At 47.1% G+C, this 24,099-nt stretch overlaps 2 protein-coding genes across 2 annotated transcripts in view; one reads left to right on the plus strand and one right to left on the minus strand.

Moving 5' to 3' along the window:
* Window positions 1–12,000, minus strand: part of ABCC6 (ATP binding cassette subfamily C member 6) — a 56,733-nt gene extending 44,733 nt beyond the window's left edge. Inside the window, exons 1-7 of the mRNA XM_060125158.1 lie at window positions 11,965–12,000; window positions 10,911–11,093; window positions 9,341–9,466; window positions 9,059–9,187; window positions 5,845–5,970; window positions 4,542–4,603; window positions 1,802–1,933 (exon numbers count right to left, since the gene is read on the minus strand). Coding sequence (XP_059981141.1) covers window positions 1,802–1,933; window positions 4,542–4,603; window positions 5,845–5,970; window positions 9,059–9,187; window positions 9,341–9,466; window positions 10,911–11,093; window positions 11,965–12,000 — 794 coding nt within the window. The remainder of the gene's footprint in view (window positions 1–1,801; window positions 1,934–4,541; window positions 4,604–5,844; window positions 5,971–9,058; window positions 9,188–9,340; window positions 9,467–10,910; window positions 11,094–11,964) is intronic.
* Window positions 12,001–14,771: 2,771 nt separating this feature from the next.
* Window positions 14,772–24,099, plus strand: part of LOC132504886 (BOS complex subunit NOMO1) — a 52,513-nt gene continuing 43,185 nt past the window's right edge. The window contains exons 1-5 of the mRNA XM_060122626.1: window positions 14,772–15,023; window positions 18,091–18,180; window positions 19,906–19,951; window positions 22,852–22,952; window positions 23,645–23,751. Coding sequence (XP_059978609.1) covers window positions 14,859–15,023; window positions 18,091–18,180; window positions 19,906–19,951; window positions 22,852–22,952; window positions 23,645–23,751 — 509 coding nt within the window. The 5' untranslated portion in view covers window positions 14,772–14,858. The remainder of the gene's footprint in view (window positions 15,024–18,090; window positions 18,181–19,905; window positions 19,952–22,851; window positions 22,953–23,644; window positions 23,752–24,099) is intronic.

Below are 24,099 nucleotides of genomic sequence, written 5' to 3' on the forward strand. Positions count from 1 at the left end.
CCCAGATCCACCCTCCTGTTGCCATGCAGGGATGTGGCCATTCTACTTTAAGAGAGGCCAAAATTCCAGATTTTCATGTGACATCTCCAACATTTTAAATGTTGATGACTTATTAGAAAGCAAAACAAAGAAAAATCCTGAAACAACAAGACACCGTGCTGGCCAAACACACCTGTGACCCTGACTTGGCCAGCAGACAGATTGGTCTGTGACCTCTTAAGATGACGTCCTCTCCCTTCCCCCAAAGGTTGCAAAATATTTTAGAAATAAAACCAAAGTTCTCTTGGTGTGTAATCAGTCAGCTTAGAAAATGCCTGAACCAGATCTGCCATCCTCCTCTCTTTCTGTCAGTTGTTCACGGATCCTCAAACTCTTCTGGAGAATGTTTCTGTGTGCTATAGCTCTAACACTGGGTGACTATCATTCCCAGGCTGGCAGGGGAGGCGAGAGCTGGGAGAGGGTGGACAAGACCTCCAGGGTCCTTTTGAATTAATTCTGCCACTCAAAACTCACTTAAGCTGTACTTAAACTCACAGTACAGCAAGATATGCCTGGGGTGAGAGTGAGAGCTGCTGTTTTGAGTTGCTCATATTACCTACCCCTTTTGGAAAACATACTCCCTTCCTTTGGGGAGCAGCTCCTCCCTGTGTGGCTCTGAAGGGACTGCCAATTATGGGGCCTGCTCTCCAGCCCTGGGATTGGTTCCTGAGAGGCACAGGATTCAAGCCAGCCAATAAAAGGCCTTCCTTGGGATTTTCTATGTGGATGGTAGTAGGGGTTGCTGAGTTGGCATGATACAGGACAGGCGTTATGGAGAGACCAGTGCCCAGACAACAGCTGAGCTGAGAGATGGAGGGAAAGAATTTGGACATCATTCAAGTCCTGGATCCAGCCACACCTGAGGCCAGACCTACCTTCTCAGCTATGTGAGCCAGCAGACTCTGTCTCTCTCTGGCTCCTTCTAATTTGTGGGATTTAGCCACCTACAACAACCACCACAAAATCATAGAGTATGCAGGGGGACCCTGTAACTCTTCCCACAGAGCTACTTTTGTCTGTGCCCTGAAATACCTGGCTCCAGGGAGGTCAAGCGACTTGTCCAAGGTCATCCACCACTCGATGGCAGGGCTACATTTAACCCGGGTTTAATTAATCCTATTGGAGAGCTTATTTCTCTAGACCAAAGTTTCACAAACCAGGTTCCTCAGGCTCTGAGCACTTCTCAGAAGTTTCCAGAGATGCCAGAGAGGGCAAGAGTGAGACAGAGTGGGCAGGACTAGAAAAAGATTGAAATCCTCTGGATAACTGATATTGCTGGACCTTTTACCATTTTTAAGAAATTCGCTAAGTTCTTTTCTATGAATCTTTTTTTTTTTTCATCTCCCACAAGCTATGAGCTAGGGCTAATGGCATCCCCCTTGAACAGATAAGAAAACTAAAGGCCAGGAAACTAATCACTCAGGTTAAGTAATAAGTGAGTAGTTGCCTGCATGTTATGGACCATACCTACCTCTCCACCCCCAGTCTTAAAATAGTCCTTCTGTTCCCTGCCTCCATCCCACCATCCGAGCTTCCTTCTGGGAGCCTGGAGAGGTTCCCCCTCTGTCAATATCCTTTTGGAACCTGCAAAGCACTCTGGGAGGAAAAGCATCTTGAGCCCGGCCTGCTAATGCTTAGTGAGGTGAGCTGACAGGGAGGGGACCGTGGTGGTTGGAGCCTGGAGTAGGGGTGTGGTTGTATTTGGGGTCGAGTGATTTGCTGACCGAGCTTTGGGCTGAGCTCCCATCTTCCACACACTCACCGCTGGGCTGCACTGCAGTTCCTTGTCCATTCCTTTTCAAGCTGGGAAACAAGTTCTTTTGAGGAGTTTTCTCTCGCAAGCGACCAGAGGTCTTTTGGTCCCAGCGGCCTCCAGTAGCCCCTCCAAACTAACCTGTAAAAGAGGATCACCAGAGCAAGCTCCTCCTGTGTCTGCCCCTGAAGGGTCCTGGCTTGGTAGCTGTGTGACCCTAGGTAAGTCACTTCACCTCTCTGCACCTCTGCTGGCCCCTCGGTACAAGGAAAGCAATTTACCTAACTGCACTAACACTGGGGGGCACTTCTCGGTCTACAAAGAACATCTCATTTAATTCTCACGTGAGCCTATACAGTAGATTACTATTGATCCATTTTACAGAAAAGAAAGAAAACAGAGGCTCAGGGAGATTAAGTGACTTAACCAAAGGTTGACATGTGATAGGGGAAATAAACCTCCCTAGGAGTCAGAAGTCCAGAGTTGAAAACTATTACTGTGGAGGAAACCTGAACTCCTCCCTCAGCTTTAAATGTACCCATTCTCCTCCTCCTCGGTCACTGCTCCAGCCACCTGGCCTCAGGACCTTTGCACATGCACGTCACTCTGCTTAAAACTTTTTCCCTGCCACTTCTTACTTGCCCTTCACCTCTGGCCTAGACGTTATTTCCTTTAAAGCCCACTTGATGACCCCTGACACCCAAGTCCAGGTAGATTCTCCCATTGCAAGATCCTCTGGTTTCCTGAGCTTTTTCTTTATAATGCTTGCTGCAATTATCATTATTTAATTTTTCAGTCTGATTATTTATTTAGTCTTTCTCCTCCACTGGACAGTAAGCTCCATAGGGGCAAAGACAGTACTTGCCTTGATTCTCCCTCTTCTGTATCCTCACATCCTGGCTCAGGGCACAAGATTTGTCAAATAAAAATCACTACTTTTCAGCCCTGTGACCTTGGGCAAGTCATTGCCCAGCAATGGACCTCAATTTTCTCACCTTAAAATAAGAGTGTTTCCCATCACTTGGGACTGGTATATGAGATGACTGTAGTTGGTGCATTGTTGGAGGAGGTCATTGAGAGGATGTGACCACTTGTGGACCTGTGACCTGGACCCAGGCAATCTGAGGCTCCTCCCTCCCCTGTCCTTGGAATGTACATTCCGCCCACTGTTCTCACACTAGGAGCTACTTCAAGGATGCAGTAGTTAAGTGTTATACCATCTGGACGGTGTATGTGTCTGAACCCTGTTAAGGCCTCTCTGTAAACTGTTGAGATTCTGGTGGGCAGGTGTGGAGATCTACTTATATTGTGGCACTCAAGACAAGCCTCATATGTAAGTTCTCTTGCTTGTTAACCCTGCCTCCTACCAGTCTGGAGTGGCTGCCTCTTTCTTCCGTCTCTCCAAGCCTACCGTCTGTTGGGGCCAGTTTTCAAACCAACGCGCACACACAAGAAATTAACGACTGCAGACTTCCACAGCAGGAGTGTTCTTATCTTTTTAGGTCTCTTTCATCTTTCTCATGACACCAAGGAGAAGGTCTTGTTTGGAGCTGGTCTTGAGCTCCTCTTTGAGACTTTCCAGTTCCCTTTTCTAATGCAGAGCAAACTGAGGCAAGCAACAGTTTGGATCCAGAAATTATTCACAATACTTGGTTTTCACTAAAATTATTTTTGGTGTTCTACATGGCAAGGGATTCTAGATTTTTCTGATTTTGGAAGTGATAGAAAGTTTCCTTTTTAAAAGGTTATTAAAGTAGAAAAAGTGAGGTGATTCAAAGAAAATTCATTAAGTAAATAGAGTTTGAGCAATACCCCAATAAGGCAAAAAGCTTGAAGAATGGTCCATAAGTGCCTACATTTGGGAAACAGAGGGCTAGATTCTCTCTAGAGATGTTTAGCAGCTTTCTATGCTCTTTTCACCAATTCCACACCCTCAGAGTATCCTATTCTTCATTTATTTAACAACCACTTTATGTAATACTCATTATGGGCCACATCCTGTTCTAAGTGTTTCACAAACCTTATCTCATTTAATCCTCAAAACCCTATGAGGTAGATGCTATTATGATCCTCATTCTACTAGTGCAGAGACTGAGGCACAGAGAGGTTAAGTGCTTGCCCAAGGTCACACAGCCAGGAAGTGGTGGGGCTGGGATTCAAATCTGGGTGCAACTGTGATCTGACTGTGGTGTGGTCAGGAGAGGGCCCAGTAGGTGGGTGCGTCCTCAGTACCTGGTGTGCTGACCCTGGGGAAACATCTGTCTTCTCCACCAGCCTGGAAGCCTCTAGTGAATAAAGAATTGGTGTTTTACATCCTCATCCTCGGTGCTTAGCACATAATAGGTGCTTATTAAATGTTGGTGGAATGACTAGATAGATAGAGATATGATTTTATTGAGTGCCTTCCATGTACAGGCACTAAGCACTTTACACTTAATGAAGGCAGTGATGTTCCCATTTTACAGAGGGGAAAACTGAGACTCCAAATGCTTGTGATATGGCCATCTAAGAGACAGAGCCAGGATTCAAACTCAGATCTCACCCCAGTGAGTGAGTGGGAATGGGATGTGGATGGTGGACACACTAAAATCTGAGAAGGAAGCATGGAGTCTGGGATGGAGAAAGCCAGGCTGACCTTGGTAGGCTTCGGAGGAAACCTCCTGGGGGAAAAGCTGTGATGACAAATAAGAGGAGCAAATGCAGGTGGGTGGGAGCACCACCCCAGCCCCTTCCCTGCTACTTTACTTACCCAGAAACCCACCAGAACATGGCCTTGGAGGGGAAGGAGGCCCCAGCCTTCGGACATGGATTCTGCAAAGACAAATGATTTAGAAGGGGGAGGACTTGGTCTCATAATCCATGGCCAGTATGTGGTAAGGAGAACCAAGGGCAGGAAGACAGGATGAACTGACCATGAGCTTAATACTGAAAGCACAGACTGAGATGTCCTGCCTACTTATCTACAGTAGATACCAAAGGGCATGGTGCTTCCTAGCAGGCAAGGCAAAAAAGGGATTCAGCCACAGGACTGAAAGTGCCTACAAGGTAAGAACGAACAGTTGCTCAGAACAACTTTAATAATACTGAGACCAAGAAGTTCTCAAAGCAAGGACCATGCATGACACAGACAAGAATGTCCTCAACAACATCCTTCAGTGAATGTGGAAAGGAGGTGAAGAGGAAGTGAGATTTTACCAGCAGCTCCAGGAAGACTGCACAGATTACACTCTTCACCAATAGGGCATGAGAGTGCCCACTTTACCACATCTTTGCCATCGCAGCTTGTTATCAATTTTTAATTTTTTTTCCTGCTACTCTCATTGGAAAAAGTCCTATTACAGTTTTAACTTAATTATTCAAATCGTTGAGCATCCTTTTAGATGATTTCTCAGCTCATCTGTCTTTTTCTCAGAGAATTCTTTCCTGATTTCACAGACTTATTCAGTGTTACCTGTTGTAAACTCTCATAGACCACAGACTTCTCCTGTAGAGCATTTCTATTGGGCAAGTCACTTTAATCTTGAATCTTTACAACTAGTCCCAGTTGCAGTTTTCCACACGTTTGTGTAATTGTGTGATTAATGTCTAGTTCCCCTACTTGGGTGTTAGCTGCATGAGGACAGAGACATTGCTTGTTCACCATAGATCCTCAGTACCGAGCTGGGGCATAGAGCGTGTTGGCAAACTGCAGCGCCCAGGCCAAATCCGGCCCACTGCCTGTCTCTGTGAATAACATTTTATTGGAACACAGCCATGCTCCTTTGTTGACAGAGTGTCTGTGTCTGCTTTTGTGCTATGAAAGCAGGCTTGAGTAGTTGCCATACAGACACTATATGGCCCACAAAGCCTAAAATATTCTCTATCTTGGACAGAAAGAGTTGGCCAACCCATGGAATAGGGTAGACATGTAATATGCTTTTGGCTGAATGAATAAAAATATTAAAGGCCTGTGCTCTAGTTTAACTTCCTTCCATCACTTGGAGGGGGGCTGAGATGGAACAGAAGAGGAACAGGGACAAGCAAGGCACTGGGTTGGAGGTGTGGTGACTTACAGGCTGCGGGGGCCTTTTAGGGAAGAAGGGGGGTTGATCGGCGAAGCAAGACAGCACAAACTCTGCCACCACCAGAGATAAGTATAGGTAGGTTGACAGGTGGCGGAAGGGGTCACTCTGGAAATCCTGTGGGAGAGAAAGCAGAAGACCCACTGAGCCTGAGCTCTTGAGGAACAGAGATTGGGGAGGGTGTGGGGAAGGGGAGAAGGGGTGGAGGCTGAACAGGGTTTCTGATGCTGGGAGCAGTGCCCAGGCAGAGGGCCGGAGCCGCCAGTTTTGAAAGTCAGAACCCCCAGCGTTCCTGGCCTTCTCGAAAACACCTGGCTTATGCATATTCTGTCCATACAAATGGCAGGTGGGGTGTTTGCCCTTAGCCAGGTGACAGCTGGCTTTAGGCACCCGGACATGAGTTGAAGGGACACTTTGACTTTCTCCTTGTGCAATAAAGGACCCCCTTCCCCTCCCCCACAATCTCTGGTCCCACTCCCTTGTGGCTGGTGTTCTCTGGTTTAAGAAGGGAGCTGGTTTCATGGAGCATTTACTCTGCCTCGGGCACATGCTGGAGTCTTTACATGCACTGTCTCGTCAAGTTCCTCCCGACCCTGACCCCAGCTGGGGTTTACCTGCTCTGTGTTACTCGTTGGGAAACCAAAGCTCAGGGGAGTGATAGCACCTTGATCAAGGTCACACAGATGATCTGATCTAGATCATGAGCTTTTGCTGTCGTGCCATGATTGCTTTTGCATCCCTTGCCCCTTCTGGCCAGAGGACCCTAATTTTTTTCCCATACTCAGGTATGGGGTTTATGCAGAACTGATTCCATCCCAGGGGGTGGGCAGGTGATGGAGTCCTGACTAATGAGTACCATCTAGTCCCCTGGCTACTGATGGAACATAAGTCTGGAGCAATTGGGGCTCTTCTTGCCATCCCTCTGGAAAATGAAGCAGAACCAAGGGACAGAGAGAAATGGAGATCTGGTGGTGTTATCTAAATGTCTGGACCCTCTATGCCTGGCAGGTCCCACGTCTATAAGCTAATAGATTCCCTTGGACTTTTTTGCTTAAGCTAGTGTGAGTTGAGTTTTTGTGGCTTAAAACAAGAGCCCTAGCTTCAAATCACAATTTTTCTACTAAATTTTTTATACTTCTTTGTTTTTATTTTTGTTTTTTTGGGGCAGATAGTAGACAGTTTGATATTCCAACTACATTATTCCCCATAGTGTCATTTTTACCATTGTTTCTATTGGAAAGTTTGTTCTGAATTTGGGTGAGATGGACTTGGCTCTGCAGACCTGAGCTGCATGACCTTGAGGAATTCACTCACTTCTCTCAGCCTTAGTCTCCTCATCTTTAAAACAGGACGATTAGAGTCTTCACTGGATTCCTGATGTCAAGTACTTGCCACAGGGCCTGGCACATGGAGCTCCAGAGCATAGGTGGTCCCAATAGTATTATTTCTATGCTGTGTTCCAAACAGCTAACTGATAAGTCAACTGTGGAAACCCATCCTTTCATAAATCAGTGGATGGCCTGTGGAATTTTCCCATTAGTTACAAAAATTGCTTTGTAAAGAAATCTGTCCTTAAGGACAGAAGGTGTTTCTCTGCCTTCTACTTTTTTTTTTTTGCGGTATGCGGGCCTCTCACTGTTGTGGCCTCTCCTGTTGCGGAGCACAGGCTCTGGACGCGCAGGCTCAACAGCCATGGCTCACGAGCCCAGCCGCTCCGCAGCATGTGGGATCTTCCCAGACCGGGGCACGAACCCGTGTCCCCTGCATCGGCGGGCAGACTCTCAACCACTGCGCCACCAGGGAAGCCCTCTGCCTTCTACTTTGACGAGCAGGACAGAGTAACCATTTGGCTCTTGAAATGATGACCAGCAGCCTCTGATTGGTTTCCTTATCCGACATCCTGGGTGAGTGCGCCAGCTATGCAAGTGGTTGTCAACTGGGGAGATTTTGCCCCCAGGGGACATTTGCCATTGTCTGTAGACACAGGTTACCATAATGGGGTGGTACTACTGGCATCTAGTGGGTGGAGGCCAGGGATGCTGTGCAACATCCTACAGTGCACAGGACACCTCCCCCCCACCCCCACCCAAAAGAGAATTACGTAAAGGGTGCTGAGGTTGAGAAACCCTTGTTGAGGTTATATATTTTTCTCTGTGCAGATCATGCCCCCTAACATGGAAACGCTGCCTCCCAGGTAGGGAAACAAATATGGGTGAGTGTGCAAAATGAGTGTGTAAATATGTGTGCATGGGAGCACGGGTGAGGGTGAGAATAAGTGAGAATGAGGGGAAACGTGCAGGTACATGGAGTCAGAGTGAGTGCAGGTGTGTGCTGGAGGAGGCCATCCAGAGGTCGTGACCGCTGGCTGACCTGTGAGCTGGACCCAGCAATTGGAGGCTCCTCCCCCCTCCCCTGTCCTTGAAATGTGCATTGTGGCCACACTGTTCCTGCACTAGGAACTACTTCAAGGATGCAGCCTTTCCTTGCAAGAGCAATGTGTTGATGAGACCCTCTGGACAGTACATGTGACTGAACCCTGTTAAATCTTCTAAAAACTGTTAAGATTCTGGCAGGTGGGTGCAGAGATCAACTTCTCTTGCATCACCCAAGACAAGCCTCGTAGGTAAGTTCCCTTGCTCGTTAAAATCGTCACCTACTGATCTGCAGTGGCTGCCTCTTTCTTTGGTCTCTCCTGGCCCTCCGTGCATGGGGCCGGCTTCTAATTTCACCCGGGAACACCTGAGGTTTCAAACCAACAGTGTTTCAATGCCTACGCAGTGTGTGTGAGTGTGTGCATGTGGGACATTTGTGCCTGAGTCCTGTAGGAGCTTGAAGGCATAGCCACACCTGGGTGGCAGTAAGTGTGAGTGGACGTGTGCAGGCGAGTGTGTGTGTGTCTGTGCGTTTGTGTGTGATGTTTCAGAGTCTGTGGTTGTGTGATGCGTGAATGGGTTCATACAAGTGTGTGCAAGTGAAGTGTGTGACTTGAGTGTGTAAGACAATGGGAATTTGTGTTGCTAAAAAGGTATGGGATGATGGGAACTTCGATGTGAAACGTGTTTGTGTGTCACTTGAGTTTAAGCACTTGTGGTGTGTGTGTCTCTGTGTAGAGAGTAAGCCATGGGTGGAAAGGCGAGGAGGAAGGATGGGACCCAAGGCCTGAAACTGCCCTACTGGTTCCCAGGTGGCCCAGGCCCCCACTTACCCCTTGTGAGGCCTGCTGGGCAGTGCTGGTGGCTGGGAAGAGACAGCAGAGCAGCCAGTACCCAAAGAGCACCCCGGACGCCTGGACCCCCTTCTTCCTCTCAGCATGGATCAGGAACACGGCAAAGCTCTGGACCAGAGAGTCAGGTGGGAGGTGGACAGAGGCAGGGAAGGGTGGGGGAAGAGAGGGTAGGGAAGGAGCCCCGCTCTGCCCCATGCCCTCCACCAGGGCACGAAAAGCAGCAGCTAGGGACAAGCCAGCAGGTCTGGGGATGTCATTTACCATTGTCGTGAGCCACACGGTGGGGTGTATGAGGAACTCTAGGGCCTGGGGTGTTCCCTGCTGGATTCTCCAAAGAGTCACAGACACGCTGGAGGTGCACAGGATTATGAGGGCGAAGCCAAGCACCTGAGGAAACAAATTTGGTTAAGGCTGGTGGGAGGCTGGGAAGAAAGATGGCGGCCAACTGGGCAGTGACCCCACATCCAATTGGACAGTGGCTCTGGATGGGGCACTGTAACGTACCAATGTGATCATTAAACAGTGCTGACGTGAAAGAAAAAGTTGTAAGGGGTGATGCAGTTCAATCTTGACCTGTAACTGTCATATAAATAATGCACCACAAGGGCCCAAGCCAACTCGGTGGTTTCCAAAATGCCAGCTGCGCTCCCATAATGCACGGGAGGATGCTTTAGGGATGAAGGAACAGCATGAAATGAAATTTACTCTCTAGGTGAAAAAGTTATACCCTCTTTAAGTCTCTTTCCCTCCCTACTATTAAATCAAGGAGGAACTCTCTGTTGGGACTGGTATGTCTCCAGGCCTGCTCTAAGACACATTGGTCTCTCTTTTGAACAAGAGAAATCAAGAAAGTGGGCAGACCTGGGCACACTGGAGAAACTATTGAACATTTCAGTTAGTCTCAAGCAGGGGTCAAACTACCACCTGCAGGCTGAGTTTGGCCTCCTGCCTGTTTTTGTATCACCTCTGAGCTAAGAATGGTTTTGACATTTTTCAATCATTGAACAAGACTTTAAAAAGTCTAATATGTCATGACATGTGAAAATTATATGAAATGCAAATTTTAGTGACTATAAATAAACTTTTATTGAAACACGGTCATATCTATTTGTTTACCATTGTCTGTGGCTGCTTTCCTGCTGCAAGAACAGAATTGAGTAGTGGGGACAGAGACCACATGATCCTCAAAGCCTCAGACATGTACTATCTGGCCCTTTAAGGAAGAGTGTGCCAACCCTGGATAGGTGGTGGGCAACAGGTCAAAAATTTACAAGGTGGTATGGGAATAAATGAACCTTGGAGGGCATTCTTGTAGAAGTCTGGAAAACGGGAGGATGAGCAGAAAAGCTCACACTTGCAATGCCAGTGTTTTTCTAACACTGTCAAATAAATACATAACAATTTTAAGAACTGTTCTTTAGTACCGCCAGTGGGGAAACACAAAAATCAATGCATAGCTGTTAAACATTTAAAAGGTTCATCCTAGCATGGCCCTAGAATCACCTTGTGTACCCCAGGAGTGTACACTGCACACTTTGGGGAATGCTGGGCTGTGATGGCCATAAACTGGATGTGTGGGTGTCCGGGGGTGTGTTTGTGGATATATGGTTTTTATTATTACCAGATCTGTTTGGGAGAATCTATTCCACTGAGTTTCCCTCTGTAACCTCTGGGGTATTGCTCTGTTTGATTAACAGGGTCCCTTCTTGTCCCCACACTGTGTGCTCCTTGATAGAAGAAGTGTCTACTCTGGGGTCTCTGCCAGGTTCCAGCCTGTTTCCCCCGACCCCCTACCATTGTCTGGTTACAGGCTCCCAGGGGCAGTGGCTACCATTTTGGCCTTGAAGAGGCGGGACATCTGGAGGTAGCCCTTGTCATGGCGGTGGATGTAGAGGAGGTAGATGGGGCCAAGGACCCAGAGGTACATGGGGGGCACCCAGACCCCTGCCGTTTTCAGGAAGCACAGGCTCAGCAGGCGGTCAGCGGCGGGCTGGGGCTCCGTCTGGTTCCAGACCTGAGGGAACACCAGGGTGACTCTTATGATGGTACAACGCAGGGATCCCAAACTCACCTGCTTAGGGGGCCAGGCAACTCTTTGGACCCCTAACATTTACATGAAAATGTGCTAAGCACTCTTTAGAGTGCTTCATAATTCTCAACTTCTTTAGCCCTAACCCCAATCTTATGAAGTAGATGCAGTCATACTGATTTTGCAGATGAGGCAGCTGAGGCCCAGAGAGGCTGAGTAAGTTGGCTGATGTCACCCAGTTGGACAGTGGTGGTGCTGGGATCTGAACCAAGGCAGTCCGGTCCTAGAATCTGGGAGACCTGGGCTCTCTGATGAGTGTTGGGCACAGACTTATAACCACTGTAGGAGGTGGGTATTACTGTCCCCATTTCATAGACCAGAAACTGAGGCACGGGCTTGGGGGTAGGGGAACAGACTCCTTCAGGCTCACACAAATAGAAGTGGCAGAGCTGAGTCCATGCTGGCCTGTCTGAGCCCGCAGCTTGTTCTACTGGAGATCGCCATCTGTAATTCTTAACTCAGACCTTCTGCTGGCCTTTCCTTATCTGAGAAGTGTGAATGTGAGTTTAGAAGACGCTGCTTTAATTCTCCCCCTACTGCATCACTGCCACCCTCCCACTAAAACCCTTTGATGAGACAGGAACCAGAGAGGGGTGGGGGTGGGGTCTTGTAGGCCCCTTTAACAGGGCTGGGTTCTTCGGGGGGGACCAGCTTGGTTAAGGGGGTCGCCCCGCCCTGCGGTTAGACTGGCAGATCTCTTCCCCTCCCGGCCGGGAGTTTGGAGGTCTCTCCCCTCCCCTGCCCAAGAGATCTCTCGAGCCCGAAAAGGAGAGTGGGGCGGGATGGAGACACTCACCTCCGGGCCCGCGCAGGGCTCGCCAGGCGCGGCCATCGGGCGCCGTGCGTCCGTCAGTCCGTCTGTCAGACTGTCGGTGGGTCCCTGGACAGCTTCCTTGGCCGCGCTCCGCCGTGCAAGGGGCGGGGATTCGAGCGCCGGGATTGCGAGGCCCCGGGCAAGGTCCGGCCGCGCGGCGGGGGTGGGGCGCAAAGGGGTGAAAGGAGGCGAGGTGGAGGGGCGCTAAGCGAGGCCCCAGCAGGCAGCGGGGGAGGGGTTCCCGGAGCCCCAGAAAGTGCAGCGGCATCCCCATATGACCCCCCTTCCCCCTGGAACAAATGTCATCGCAAGCTTCCCGAATACTGTGGACCAACAATTCCAGGAATTTATCCTGATAAGTGAACCCAACAGGTGTGCACATGTCCAACAACCGGCACGGGGGATGGGGGCGCTGCCTGGTTAGTTAGAGCCGCAGTCTCCTCACCTGTGGGATGGACATTGCCTCTACGGTGGGGGGAAGATTTTAAGATGACTAACAAAGCGTCTAGCACAGTGCCAGGCACACAGTAAACGCGCAAGCGGAGTTAGCTCTTATTAGCATTAGTAGTATTATTTCATCCCTAGGTTACTAAGCTGTGGTTCAAAGCGCCATTGCAGAAATATATTTAATACGGAAATATGGTTGCTGAATGCTAAGTGAAAAAAAGAGATTACAATACAAAATAGCCTGTGATATGTTTCCAAAGGAAAAAAGTATATGCTTAAGTTGGGGAAAGTGGGGAAGGAAGTCAAGTCATTTACCTTCTTCTTCTGGGTCTTAAAGCAAGGTGTGTCCCCAGCCACGAGTTCTTTTGAGAGATGACTCTATGTAACATATATGCATAGATGAAAAGATGGAAATGCTCTAAAGCAGTGGTCATGGGAATCCTAATTTTCCTTTTTCCTTGCTTTCCCTTTTCTATTTTCTTTCCTTCTGCAATGAGCATGTATTCCTTTCAAGATAGGAAGGAAAGACTCAGCTTTTTCAGACCGACAAGCACAGGTGCTCAGTTTGAGTGAAGAATTCAAATCCTTTGGGCTCTCCATGCTGCCCTGTTACTTCTTGTCTTCTTTTTTGTGCCTCCGGCAGGGCTTCCACAGCATGGGTTCCCTGGCCTTTTCCCCTTTCCTTTTCTGAGTTTCTCCAGCCCTGGTCTGGGACCTAGGCAGTATGCCTTCAGCTGTCCTCCTGCCTGGGAGTTCTGGAAGAGCAGGGACACAGAAACTCAAGGATCTGTCTTGAGGCTGAGTGTGGATGGTCTGCTATTTACATTCAGATCACATCTGTTTATTTGAGGTGGTTTTGGTGGAGGCTGATGGAAATTATAGGGAGGCTTGAGCCCCCTCTCCCTGAAACCCCCGCTCCAGTTGGCATTGCCACAGTCCTAGTGCTTTATTTCTTTGTATACCTGAAGATGAATTTGAGGGGAATGGTGAAAGTTTGAGGGAGAATGGTTAGGAAGGCAGGAAGAACACAGAGGAAATCAGCAGGTGAGCCAAGAACAGAACTCGGGCATCCCAAAGCCTGCTTTCCAGCTCTCTGAACAACACATGGCTGTGTGCCGAGCCCTAGATAAGTCCCTTTCCCTCTCTGGGCCTCGGTTTACCATTCTGTAAGATAAGAGGATTCCATAGGCCAGCATTTCCTAATCGATGGCTTTCACCCGCCTGGTGATTTGCTAAGACAAACCAGGGATTTATGTTAGGGACAGTAAAGGGCATCTGTTTCCATTGTAATGATAAATAATGAACCTCAGAAAATAAAACCATTATTTAAATAGTTTCTCTTTATAATTGAACAGTTGAGAATCTCACTGTATTTGTAGTGAGAATGCAGAGTGAGAAGCAGAAATCTGATGCGCTCATGATTGAAATCCTCAGTGGGTGTATCGTTGCATTGTAGCCAATGTGAAGGTTTTGACGATTGTGTAGTTTAAAATCATTGTGATTCATAATTGTATTATATTGCTTGAGTTTTAGCCACAATGGCAAATTTCAGTGGGAAATCTTCTCTCTTACCTCATCATTTGGAAACAAAGTATTAATAACTATCAAAATAAAGCACTTGATGTTTTCAGGAGTAAAATGGAAGACTTTCAAATATCAGGTCAGAAAAGCAATTTTTGTCTATTTTGATGTGGTGACTTGTAGTTCATCTACACTATGTTATACACTCAGTCTTAGGACAAAATATAACGTGCTGATTTTTGAACTTATTTGCAGACAAATCATGCATCGTCTCACGGAGCTAGTTCAAAGTAAATCAAACTGCATGCATCTCTTGCTTACTGGGGGAAAACCCTCAAAGTTTGTTTCTATACAAATGTTATTAGAGCTGGGATTAAATAAAATTTAAATACCTTTTAACTATTATGCTGAACTTAAATGACATGTTTTTCTTTTAAAAAAACTAATTCATCATTTATCACGGAAAAATACATCAGTTGACACAAATCCCTAAAAGGGGTTTGAGATTATACTTGTGAAATTTACCGTCAAAAAGATTTGGGAAAGTTGTTGGATACTTCGATCAACAGTCTCTCGTCCTTTCCAGTTTCAGTGCTACTGAATTCCAAAGTAGGGTTTAGCTTTGTAGTTTATGACTGTGTACACACACCTTGCAACTGCACCTGCCAGACGGTGCGCGGAGTCCTCCAGGCCTCCAGAGGGCACAAATGGTCTCGTTTTGTTGCTGAGCATGCGCCATAATTCTTTTGCCTGGGGGAGTGGGCGTGGGGCCGGATCGCGCACGCGCGGCCGAGTCGGGGCGGGGACTGGGCTGTCAGCCGCCAGCGGAGGAGGAAGCCGCGGTCCGCGTGCGGTTTGAGGGGCGGGACCTGGAGGCCTGCGGAGGGTCTGGCAGCAGAGGCAGGGCCATGCGGGAGCGCCGGCGCGTGGGGCCGCCGGGGTCGGTGGTGGTGGTCGCCACCGTGGTGCTGCTGCTGAGCGGCGTGGGGCCGGCGCGCGGCTCCGAGGACATCGTGGTGGGCTGCGGGGGCTTCGTCAAGTCGGACGTGGAGATCAACTACTCGCTCATCGAGGTGAGCGCCCGCCCCGCGGCCCGGAGCTCGCTGTGTGACCCCGGGCCAATCGCTCAACCTCTCTGAGCCGCGGTGGCCTCGCCTCTGACACCAGGCAGTTGCCACCAGCCCCCCACTCTGGGAGTCCTTTCGTTTTTAAAGGCGCCGCTCTCCACGGGTCTCCACTATCTCCTCCCCAGTCGCGCTGGAGTGGGGGGTTCTTATCTTGGGGTCAGCTACGGAGTGGGGGCGGGGTCGGGGCCCCGAAGGTATGTGCACATGGGTGTGAGGGACATTTTTGGTGACGATGATGGTGGTCTAAAACTTTTATTAGGTCACGCAAAACTAAGGATCCTGCAAATCAAGACCCCAGTTTCTTCAAAACCTAAACTCCAGATCCCCAGAATCCAGGCCCCAGATCTCTTAAAACCCAGTCTCAGCAGGACCCAGACCCCTTAGGACTGATACCCCAGATGCTCAAACTCCCAGGAACCCAGACCTCCTGAAACTCAGATTTCTGAAACCTATATTCCAGAACCTAGAGACAGCAAGTCTTACCCACACAACAGAGAGTCCCTGCAAAGTTCTAATCCACTGCTCCTCCAACCACCCTGGGGAGCTTTTAAAGAGCATGGATTCCCATCCCAGAGATCCTGACCCAGTAGATTTCTCTTGGCATCTCTGGGGCTGGGAAACTGTATTTTTAATTTCCCTGGTTTCTCCCATGGGACCCCTTTTCCTCTGAAAATGGAGAGTTGTCAGCTGCCTGTACTGGGTAGTTATTGGAATTACGCTAGAGATTTGTGCAGAAGTCTTTTTATTAAGTTGCAAAGCCCTGTTCAGTTAGATGATTATTAGCCTAGTGGAATTATGACCCAGAAAGCTTGTGAGAAGAAGGGAGATAGATAGAGGTAGGGATAGAAAGTCACTTGCAGGACAGATGGGAAGGGACCCGAGGGAGGGCTGGCCTCTGTTTCAGGAGGTTACTGATGATGGGGCAGAAAAGGGAATTTGAGAGAGAAAAAAGGAAGTGGCTGAAAAAGAGAAGGGAGAGGGGACTAAGACCCCAAAGGCTGTCTGTCTGAAAGCACATTGAGCTGCTTCTGTGCTGGTAGCTGGATGGCTGCAAGGGTTGGACCATTGTGTTCTACAAAGTAGGTTACTAAGGATTGGGGGAGGGGTAGGAAGTAGATTCCCATCCCACTAGCTCTTTGACCTGGCCTTGCTCCAAGTCCCAATTTTTATTCCTGTAAGATGGTGTTGGGTGAGAGGCAGCAGAACCCAGCATCATGTATTTTCTAAAGAAGTTAATCAATCGTCACCTTCAAGACGATTGGTCTTAAGAAGTCAGGCGTTTAATGAATCTACCCACTGACAGTGGCAGGGCTCCTAGGATCTCTGGGTGCCCATGCCACCTCCTGGGTTGTGGGCACAGGACATTCCAGAAGCCGCCTGGAAAGGCTTTGCAACTTGTAGTTTCCTGGGGCTCCAGGAGGGAAGTGAAGGCAGTAAGGGGCACTCCCACCCCACACACTAATAGTGACCTTGAGAGCAGAGGGCAGGTTTTGTGACCTGGTATGAAATGTGTTCCCTGAGCCCTAGGGCTGCCTGTCCAGGTGGTCTGAGACACTCATTCTTTCTTAATTTCCGATTGTGAAATGAGGTGTTTCATATGTGTAATGTATATTGCCATTCTGTACCCTGACCTGTGCTTTGTGAAAGAAATGTAAGTAAGATATTTCACAATCATTTCTTGATTGTGTTTTCTGTGTCCCAGTAAAACTACCTTCACTCTTCTCCAGCTCTCTTCCCTTCTGGGTGTTTTTCCATCATATTCATTCAGTCAGTAACTGTTGAGTGAGCCCCGGCACGTGCAGAAGCCTTGTGTCTGGTGGGGATATTCAGTTCAGTGAACAGAGCAGACAGAAATCCCTAAAAAAGAAAAACTATATTGGTTGCTAATTCTTTAACAATCAGGAGATTTCACATTAAAAACTGCATTCCTGATTTCTCTGGAAAACCAGCTGATCTTTGGGCTGCAAAACTTGGCTTGGGTTAAGTAGCGATCTCTCTTTAGGTGAATGCCCCTTGATAGGACTTCCATGGCCCCTCTGGACAGCTGGATTTTCAGTCCCTGCTTTCAGTGCATGCATCTGAATTTCTTTATGGCCTGTGAACAAGTTTGAGTATTTATTGAGTACTTACACTAAATAAGACACTGACCCAGGCGCCATGGAATGTAAGCCATGGTCACCGCCCATGGGGAGCTTGCAGTCTGTACGTAATTTCACTGTGTTCCTTTCCTAAGCGTGCGCGTTCTGAGTCTGCTGCTTTATACATCTTCTTAGCTGGTGTGACCCAATTCTGTTATCATAGTTACAGATTATTAACATTAAAAGTTTCCAGATGGATGTTACTCCAAGCATTGGGACTCTTTGGGGTAAATAATACAGATCCCTGGCCCTCATCTCAGACCTTCCATTTTAGAAACAGACGTGGGGCTCAGAAATTGCATTTTTTTTAAGGTACTTTACAAAAAATTGAAGTATAGTTGATTTACAGTGTTGTGTTTAGTTCCTGGTGTACAGCAAAGTGATTCAGTTATACATATATATATTCTTTTTCATATTCTTTTCCATTAAGTTTTATTACAGGATATTGAAAATAGATCCCTGTGCTATACCGTAGGACCTGTTTTTTATCCATTCTATATATAATAGCTTGCATCAGCTAGCCCCAAACTTCCAATCCAACCCGCCCCAGGAATTGCATTTTAACAAGCCCCTTACTAACAGCAAACTTTGAAAATTTGTTTTTGACCCAGAAACAACGTAGAGACAGACACTAAAATAAACTGAAAAACATTGAAAAAATATGACTTTGGGAGATAGTTTCTAACCTGAAAAATATCAAATCACATTATTTTGGGGACACTTGTCTTATTTCCCTCTGTCCTAATGCCTAGTGTTAGTAGCTTCATATGGTGGGTCCTCAGCAAATGCATTTTGACTGTGCCTTCAGGTGCATTATATGTAGCTAATTCTCAACAGTGATATTATGACTTCTCTTTTCTTTCCTTCCTGTCTAGATAAAGTTGTACACCAAGCATGGGACTTTGAAATACCAGACAGACTGTGCCCCTAACAATGGTTACTTTATGATCCCTTTGTATGATAAGGTAAGAGGGGAGAGTACTTTAGTCTTTTATGATGGGAAGTTGTCAGTGTGAGCAACAGGGCTGCGCTAACTAGGAGAGTGGCTTTCCTACATGTGCAAATACTCATGTTTTGTAAGTTGTAAGTGGAGTATGGTAATTCTGGCCAAATTCTGGCCAAGCTTATGAACTGGTTTGATTGAATGCAGTGATTCTCAATGTCTCCAGGGACATTTGGCAACGTCTGGAGACATTTTTGGTCGTTACAACTGTAAGGGAGGGAGAGTGGTACAGTTATCTCGTCAGTGGAGGCCAGGAATGGAGCTAAACATCCTGCCATGCTATACGGGACAGACCAAATGTCACCAGTGCCAAGGCTGAGAAACCCTGATCTAATAGAACCCTTTACTTGCAAGCAGCTTAAAATATCGTTAAAAAGAATTATATAAGTAATATGTGAATTCATGAGCTTTGTGAAAAAAATCAAGGTGTTTAGAAGTATATGAAGTAAATTTTATCTTTTATCCCCCAAACCCCCCTCCCTCTGTAGTGATAACCTCTGATAAAAGTTTCAGTGTGTATCCTAGCAGATGGCTTTCTCTGTATTTAGAGTTATACAGATATCCATGAATATACATGCATGGACATATATGCAGATACACAAACACATGTGCACATATATGGGTATCCATGCATACCCGTTCTCCCACCTCTCATTCTCCCCACATTTCAACTTTTTATTTGGAAACATAGATTCACAGGAAGTTGCAAAAGTAGTTAATATACTGTGTAGTTTTGCTTTTGATTAAAAAAAAAAAACAAATGGACTCAAACACTAGGCATTGTTCTGCAATGTGATTTTTTTTCCCTGTGGTGATGTTTTGGCACACTTTGGACATCAGCATGTATGGACCTTCCTTTTTTTTGAGGTACGCAGGCCCCTCACTGTTGTGGCCTCTCCCGTTATGGAGCACAGGCTCCGGACGCGCAGGCTCAGCGGCCATGGCTCACGGGCACAGCTGCTCCATGGCATGTGGGATCTTTCCAGACGGGGGCATGAACCCATGTCCCTGGCATTGGCAGGCAGACTCTCAGCCACTGTGCCACCAGGGAAGCCCTGGACCTTCCTTTTAATGGCTGCACACATGTCAGAGGCAGGCCAAACTAATTTATTCCCAATTTCTCTATAGACACAGAGGCTTTTTCCCAGTTTTTAAAATTATTACTAACCACACAGCAATAAATATTCTTGAACTTACATCTTTATGCACAATACATAAGATTGATTTCTAGAGGTAGACTAGTTGGGTCTTGAAATCTGTTTTTGTTTTTTTTTTTAAACTATTAAAACATTCTCAAGGAACCCTTCACTCAAGGGTGTATGTAAAATCTAGTTTTAAGAAATGACTTTAGTTCCTGAAGATCTGGCTGACCCTGGCAACCTTAGTCATATGAGGGGTTAACAGGAGACTGGATTAATAGAATGTTTGGAATCAGAAGACCAAGAGCACTGAATACAGAGTCTTTGTAACTCTTTGATGGGTTAAATGGGAGGTTCGGGGGTTGAGATTGCAGCACATGAAGGGAATCAAGAGCTCACTACCATTTACAAGTACAAAGTTTATGCTTGGAATTCCATTTCAGGTGTGAAAATTCTAGATAATAGGCTAGCACTGAACTAAATTAAACTAGTTGAATAGTCATCAGTTCTTAGTCCTTTGCAGTGATTTTTTTTTTTTCTCCTTGTAGGGAGATTTCATTCTGAAGATTGAGCCTCCTCAAGGGTGGAGTTTTGGTAAGTTAACAAATAACCAGGTATACTCTGTAAAGGATTAGGTTATATGCTGAATATTAATTTAAATTGACAGAATGCATAGATTGTTAAAATATTAAGGATTCCTTTCTAGTGTGGAAGAGGGTTTTTTTGGTTTTTTTTAACCGCCTTGTCCCTATTACTTTAGAGTAGATTGGATTTACTTTAGACCTACTTTAAGATTTTCTGTCACGTTTCTTACAGTTGGCATCTTTTCTTGTACCCCTCAGAAAACTCCACCTTAGCAGCTTCGTTCATTAAGTGTCAGTAGAACTTGATGAATATAGAGGTCAGGAGTGGGGACTTGGTTCCTCTTCCAGGACGGCTTCTTTCTTAGCTCCCTCAGTGTTTTGTTTTGTTTTTTGTTGTTTTTTTTTTCCCCTCAGTGTTTTAAAAAAATTTTTTTCAGTGTATTAATGGCAACATTAAACATTGTGAGACTTGACATAAAAATCCAAATTTACTTCTCTTAAGAGATCAGAAGATCTGACAACCTTGGGCCTTACCAGCTCTGTGACGACCTTGGACGAGTTACTTGCACTGGCTTGGCGTCCGTCTTCTCACTAGGGGTCAGGAGAGTAGTAGTACCCGCCTCACAGGCTACTGGAGGATTAATGGACCAGTGTAGTTATGTGTTCAGAATCGCTGGCACATAATTGGCAATTAATAAACACTTAAAAGCAGTCTTTCCGCACACATACAAACAAAAGCTCCAGACTTTCCTGAGGTGACTGTCTTTTAGCAAAGTCAGAGGAGTGGGAGTGGGCTGGATCAGAAGAAGGGGTCCTGCTGTGACGTGGCTGGTGTTTTTGGAGAGCAGAGCCTTGACGTTTTGGTAGAGGGTGTGTGACCCCAGTTCTGTAGCTTGTGGGGAGACGTGGAGGGCCCAGTTGTTCCTACCAGGCCTGCCTGTGAGTTAGAGGGGGAAGAACTGAGTCCCTGCTGTCACAGTGGCAGCGACAGCCAACTTGCATCTGGGCGACAAGCTCTTTCTCAGTTCACGGCCGGGGGTGCCTGGCTGGTGCGGTCCAGAAAAGTGGAGGGGAGTCAAAGCCAACCCACAGCCAGAGAGACGACAAATAGGCCAGAGAGGTCACAGATCGGTGGTTTGCACGAGTGTTTTGTTTGAATCCCCTCCCTTCTTGTCAGTTCTTTTTCTTTAATAAGTTTTTAAATTAAATTATAGCATACTTTCCGAAAATTGTACTCATCACAGGGATATCAGGCGATGAATTTTCACAAAACGAACACACTCACGTAACCACCACTTAGATGACAGGACAGAACCTGACCAGCACCCAGAAGTGCCCCATCCCAGGCACTTGCTAATCGCGCCGCCCGACCTAAAATTATAGATTATTTTGTCTGTTTTGAACTTCATGTAAATAGAATCGCACAGGGTACATTTTTGTGCCTGGTTTCTCTCTCTTGACAATTTTCACAGAATTCGTCCTTATTATGTGTTATTATGTGTTAGTATATTAGTTCATTCTACTGCTGTGTGAATATCAAATGATTTACCCCCTCTACTGTTGGTGGACATTTGGGTTGCGCCCCAGTTTTGGCCACTAGGAGCAGTGCTCCTGTGAACATCCTTGTACATATCTTGTGGTGCACACATGTCTACATTTCTGTTGAGTATATACCCGGGTGGAATTGCTGGGCGATAGACTTTTTACATGTTCAGCCCTAGTAGAGATTGCCGGACAGCCAAGGTTGATGTCGCAGAACTTTGCTCTACCAGCCGTGTGTAAGAGTTCAGACCTCCACATCCTCTGGCTGTCAGTCTCTTTCATCTTAGCTGTCCTGGTGGTGGAGTGGTGGCCTCGCACTGTGCTTTTGATTTGCATTTGCTGATGGTCCATGAGATTGAGCACTTTTTCATATGTTTCCTGGCCATTTGGATATTGTCTTTTTGTGAGCTGCCTGTTCAAGGTTTTGTCCATTTTTCACTGGTGCTTTTCCCTGTGTATGTGCGTCATTCTTCATTTTACCAGAAATTCTCTTGACTGGTTCAGTTTTTCCTCTGCTTCTCACTTCACAGTCTTCCGAACCTTTTAAAAACTCAACTTTAACCCCTATTATAATGAACTCTTCAGTTTTTTTTAAAATTTGACTTAGTTGCTAATATTGAAAAATCAGGACACGGCACATAAAATCCAGATTTCCAGTTGTTCTTGAGAAGGTGGAAGCTTGGGCAGCGCTGGGTCACGTGGCAGTAGTTGGTAGAAGCTGTCCCCCTTTTTCCATTTGCTGCAGTCCGCACTTGGCCAGTCTGCTGACTTCTAATCCACCGGGTTACTATGGACATTGGAGTTTACAGTCCTGGTATAATGTGGCCGAACTCCTGTACTTGGTCAGGAGACAGATGCAGAGCCAGACTTTTGGGGTTGAATTTGGGCTCTGTCCCTCACAAGCTCTGTGATTTTAGGAGATTCTTTAACCTTCCTGTGCCCCACTTTACCCCTCAATCGGCTGCAGATGTTACTACCTACCTCTAAGATAGTTGTCAGGATTAAGTGTACTTAGCTCAGTGCCTGGTCTCTGGTGGGCGTTCAGTAATAAAACTCTTTGGCACTCACTGGATTTTCCATGGGACTCTGAGATACAGCTCAGCTGCAAGACTGTTACAAAAGTATATTACACCGTAAACTCTGGTTCCCTTTGGGGTGGGGGAGTGGGTGTCAGGATGTAGGGGTGGGAAGGAGACTTTTCCCTGTGTACCTCCTTGTGCCTTCGGATTTCAAGCCATGTAAGTGGCTCAAAAGTGCATACAGTTAAACAGTTCAATGTGTTTTACGCAGACAGTTTCATCCTGTCGCAGAACTCAGCTTGCTCTTGTGTCCTGTACCCTGTTCCCCCCTCCCCCTGTCATTGGGCAGAGCCAACCACCGTGGAGCTCTACGTGGATGGTGTGAGCGACATCTGCACGAAGGGCGGGGACGTCAACTTCGTGTTCACGGGCTTCTCCGTGAATGGAAAGGTTTGGCATTTGTCACATTTGCTCTGTGGTACATACTGGGTCTTCTCTTACCTTTAAAAAAGCAAGATGTTTTTAAACTGGGGGCTTTGAGCCCACAAGGGACCCACAGATAAGCTTCAAGAGGGCCTGGGAGCTCAATGAAATTGCATGTAAAACATAGCGGGTGTTTTTAGGGGCCGGGTCTAGGTTGCTGGTCACTCCCCTGTCCGAGTATAGATACCAGGATGGCTTTTTAGAGGGACAGGTTCTCGGGGGAGAGTTCCCCCTCCCTGCACCCAGCACCGTGGCTGAGATGTGCATATTTATTGCCTTCCTTTTCTTCATGGTGGGTTTATTCTCCTTTCCCTTGACCCTGAGAGTGAGGGCCTTTGGTCTCGGCTTTTTGTGTGGGTTTCTTGTTAGAGATGGGGACCCTGGGTATTTATTCTTTCGCAGTGGTTTGTAAAATAATCGTGCATCTTTAATTGAAGGTGTCTTAGAGCCAATGAAACAAAGTGTCATTTTACTGTTGCTGTTCCCTTTCCCTGTCCCCAAGCCTCCCTGGGAAGGGTATCCACAATCTCTACCATCTTTTCCAAGGAAACTTGACCCAAAGAAGGTCATGGGCTTCGTGTGGGGAGCAGGATGGACCGTGCGGCTGGGAGGAGGACGTTGCTGCTGGGTGGCTCCTAACTCCTCCGTCTCCACGGCAGGTTCTCAGCAAAGGGCAGCCCCTGGGGCCTGCAGGAGTTCAGGTGTCTCTGAGAAACACAGGCACAGAAGCAAAGATCCAGTCCACAGTCACACAGCCTGGCGGAAAGTGAGTCATGCATGTTACGCCCTGCCCCGAGGCTAGAGCCGGGCCCTGATGTGGGGGGAGCTTTGGATTTAGGGAGACCTGCGTTCAAATCCTGTTTCGGCCTCTTAACTTCAGTCGGGTTCCTGCCCCTCAGGGCCTCAAGTTCCTCATCTGTAAAATGGAAGTCATTTGACCCATTACATCTAGCGTTGATGCAATGATTAAATATGAGATAAATAAAGCACCTGCTGCAGGGCCTGGCACATGGTAGCCCTTCATTTACTGGTTGGGACTGGCTCTGGAGCCCGACAGCCTGGGTTTGAATCCTGGTTCCCCCATTTGCTAGCTGTCTGCCCCGGAGCAAGTTAC

This window comes from Lagenorhynchus albirostris, chromosome 15 (genome assembly GCF_949774975.1).
Source record: "Lagenorhynchus albirostris chromosome 15, mLagAlb1.1, whole genome shotgun sequence".
Classification (NCBI taxonomy): Eukaryota; Metazoa; Chordata; class Mammalia; order Artiodactyla; family Delphinidae; genus Lagenorhynchus; species Lagenorhynchus albirostris.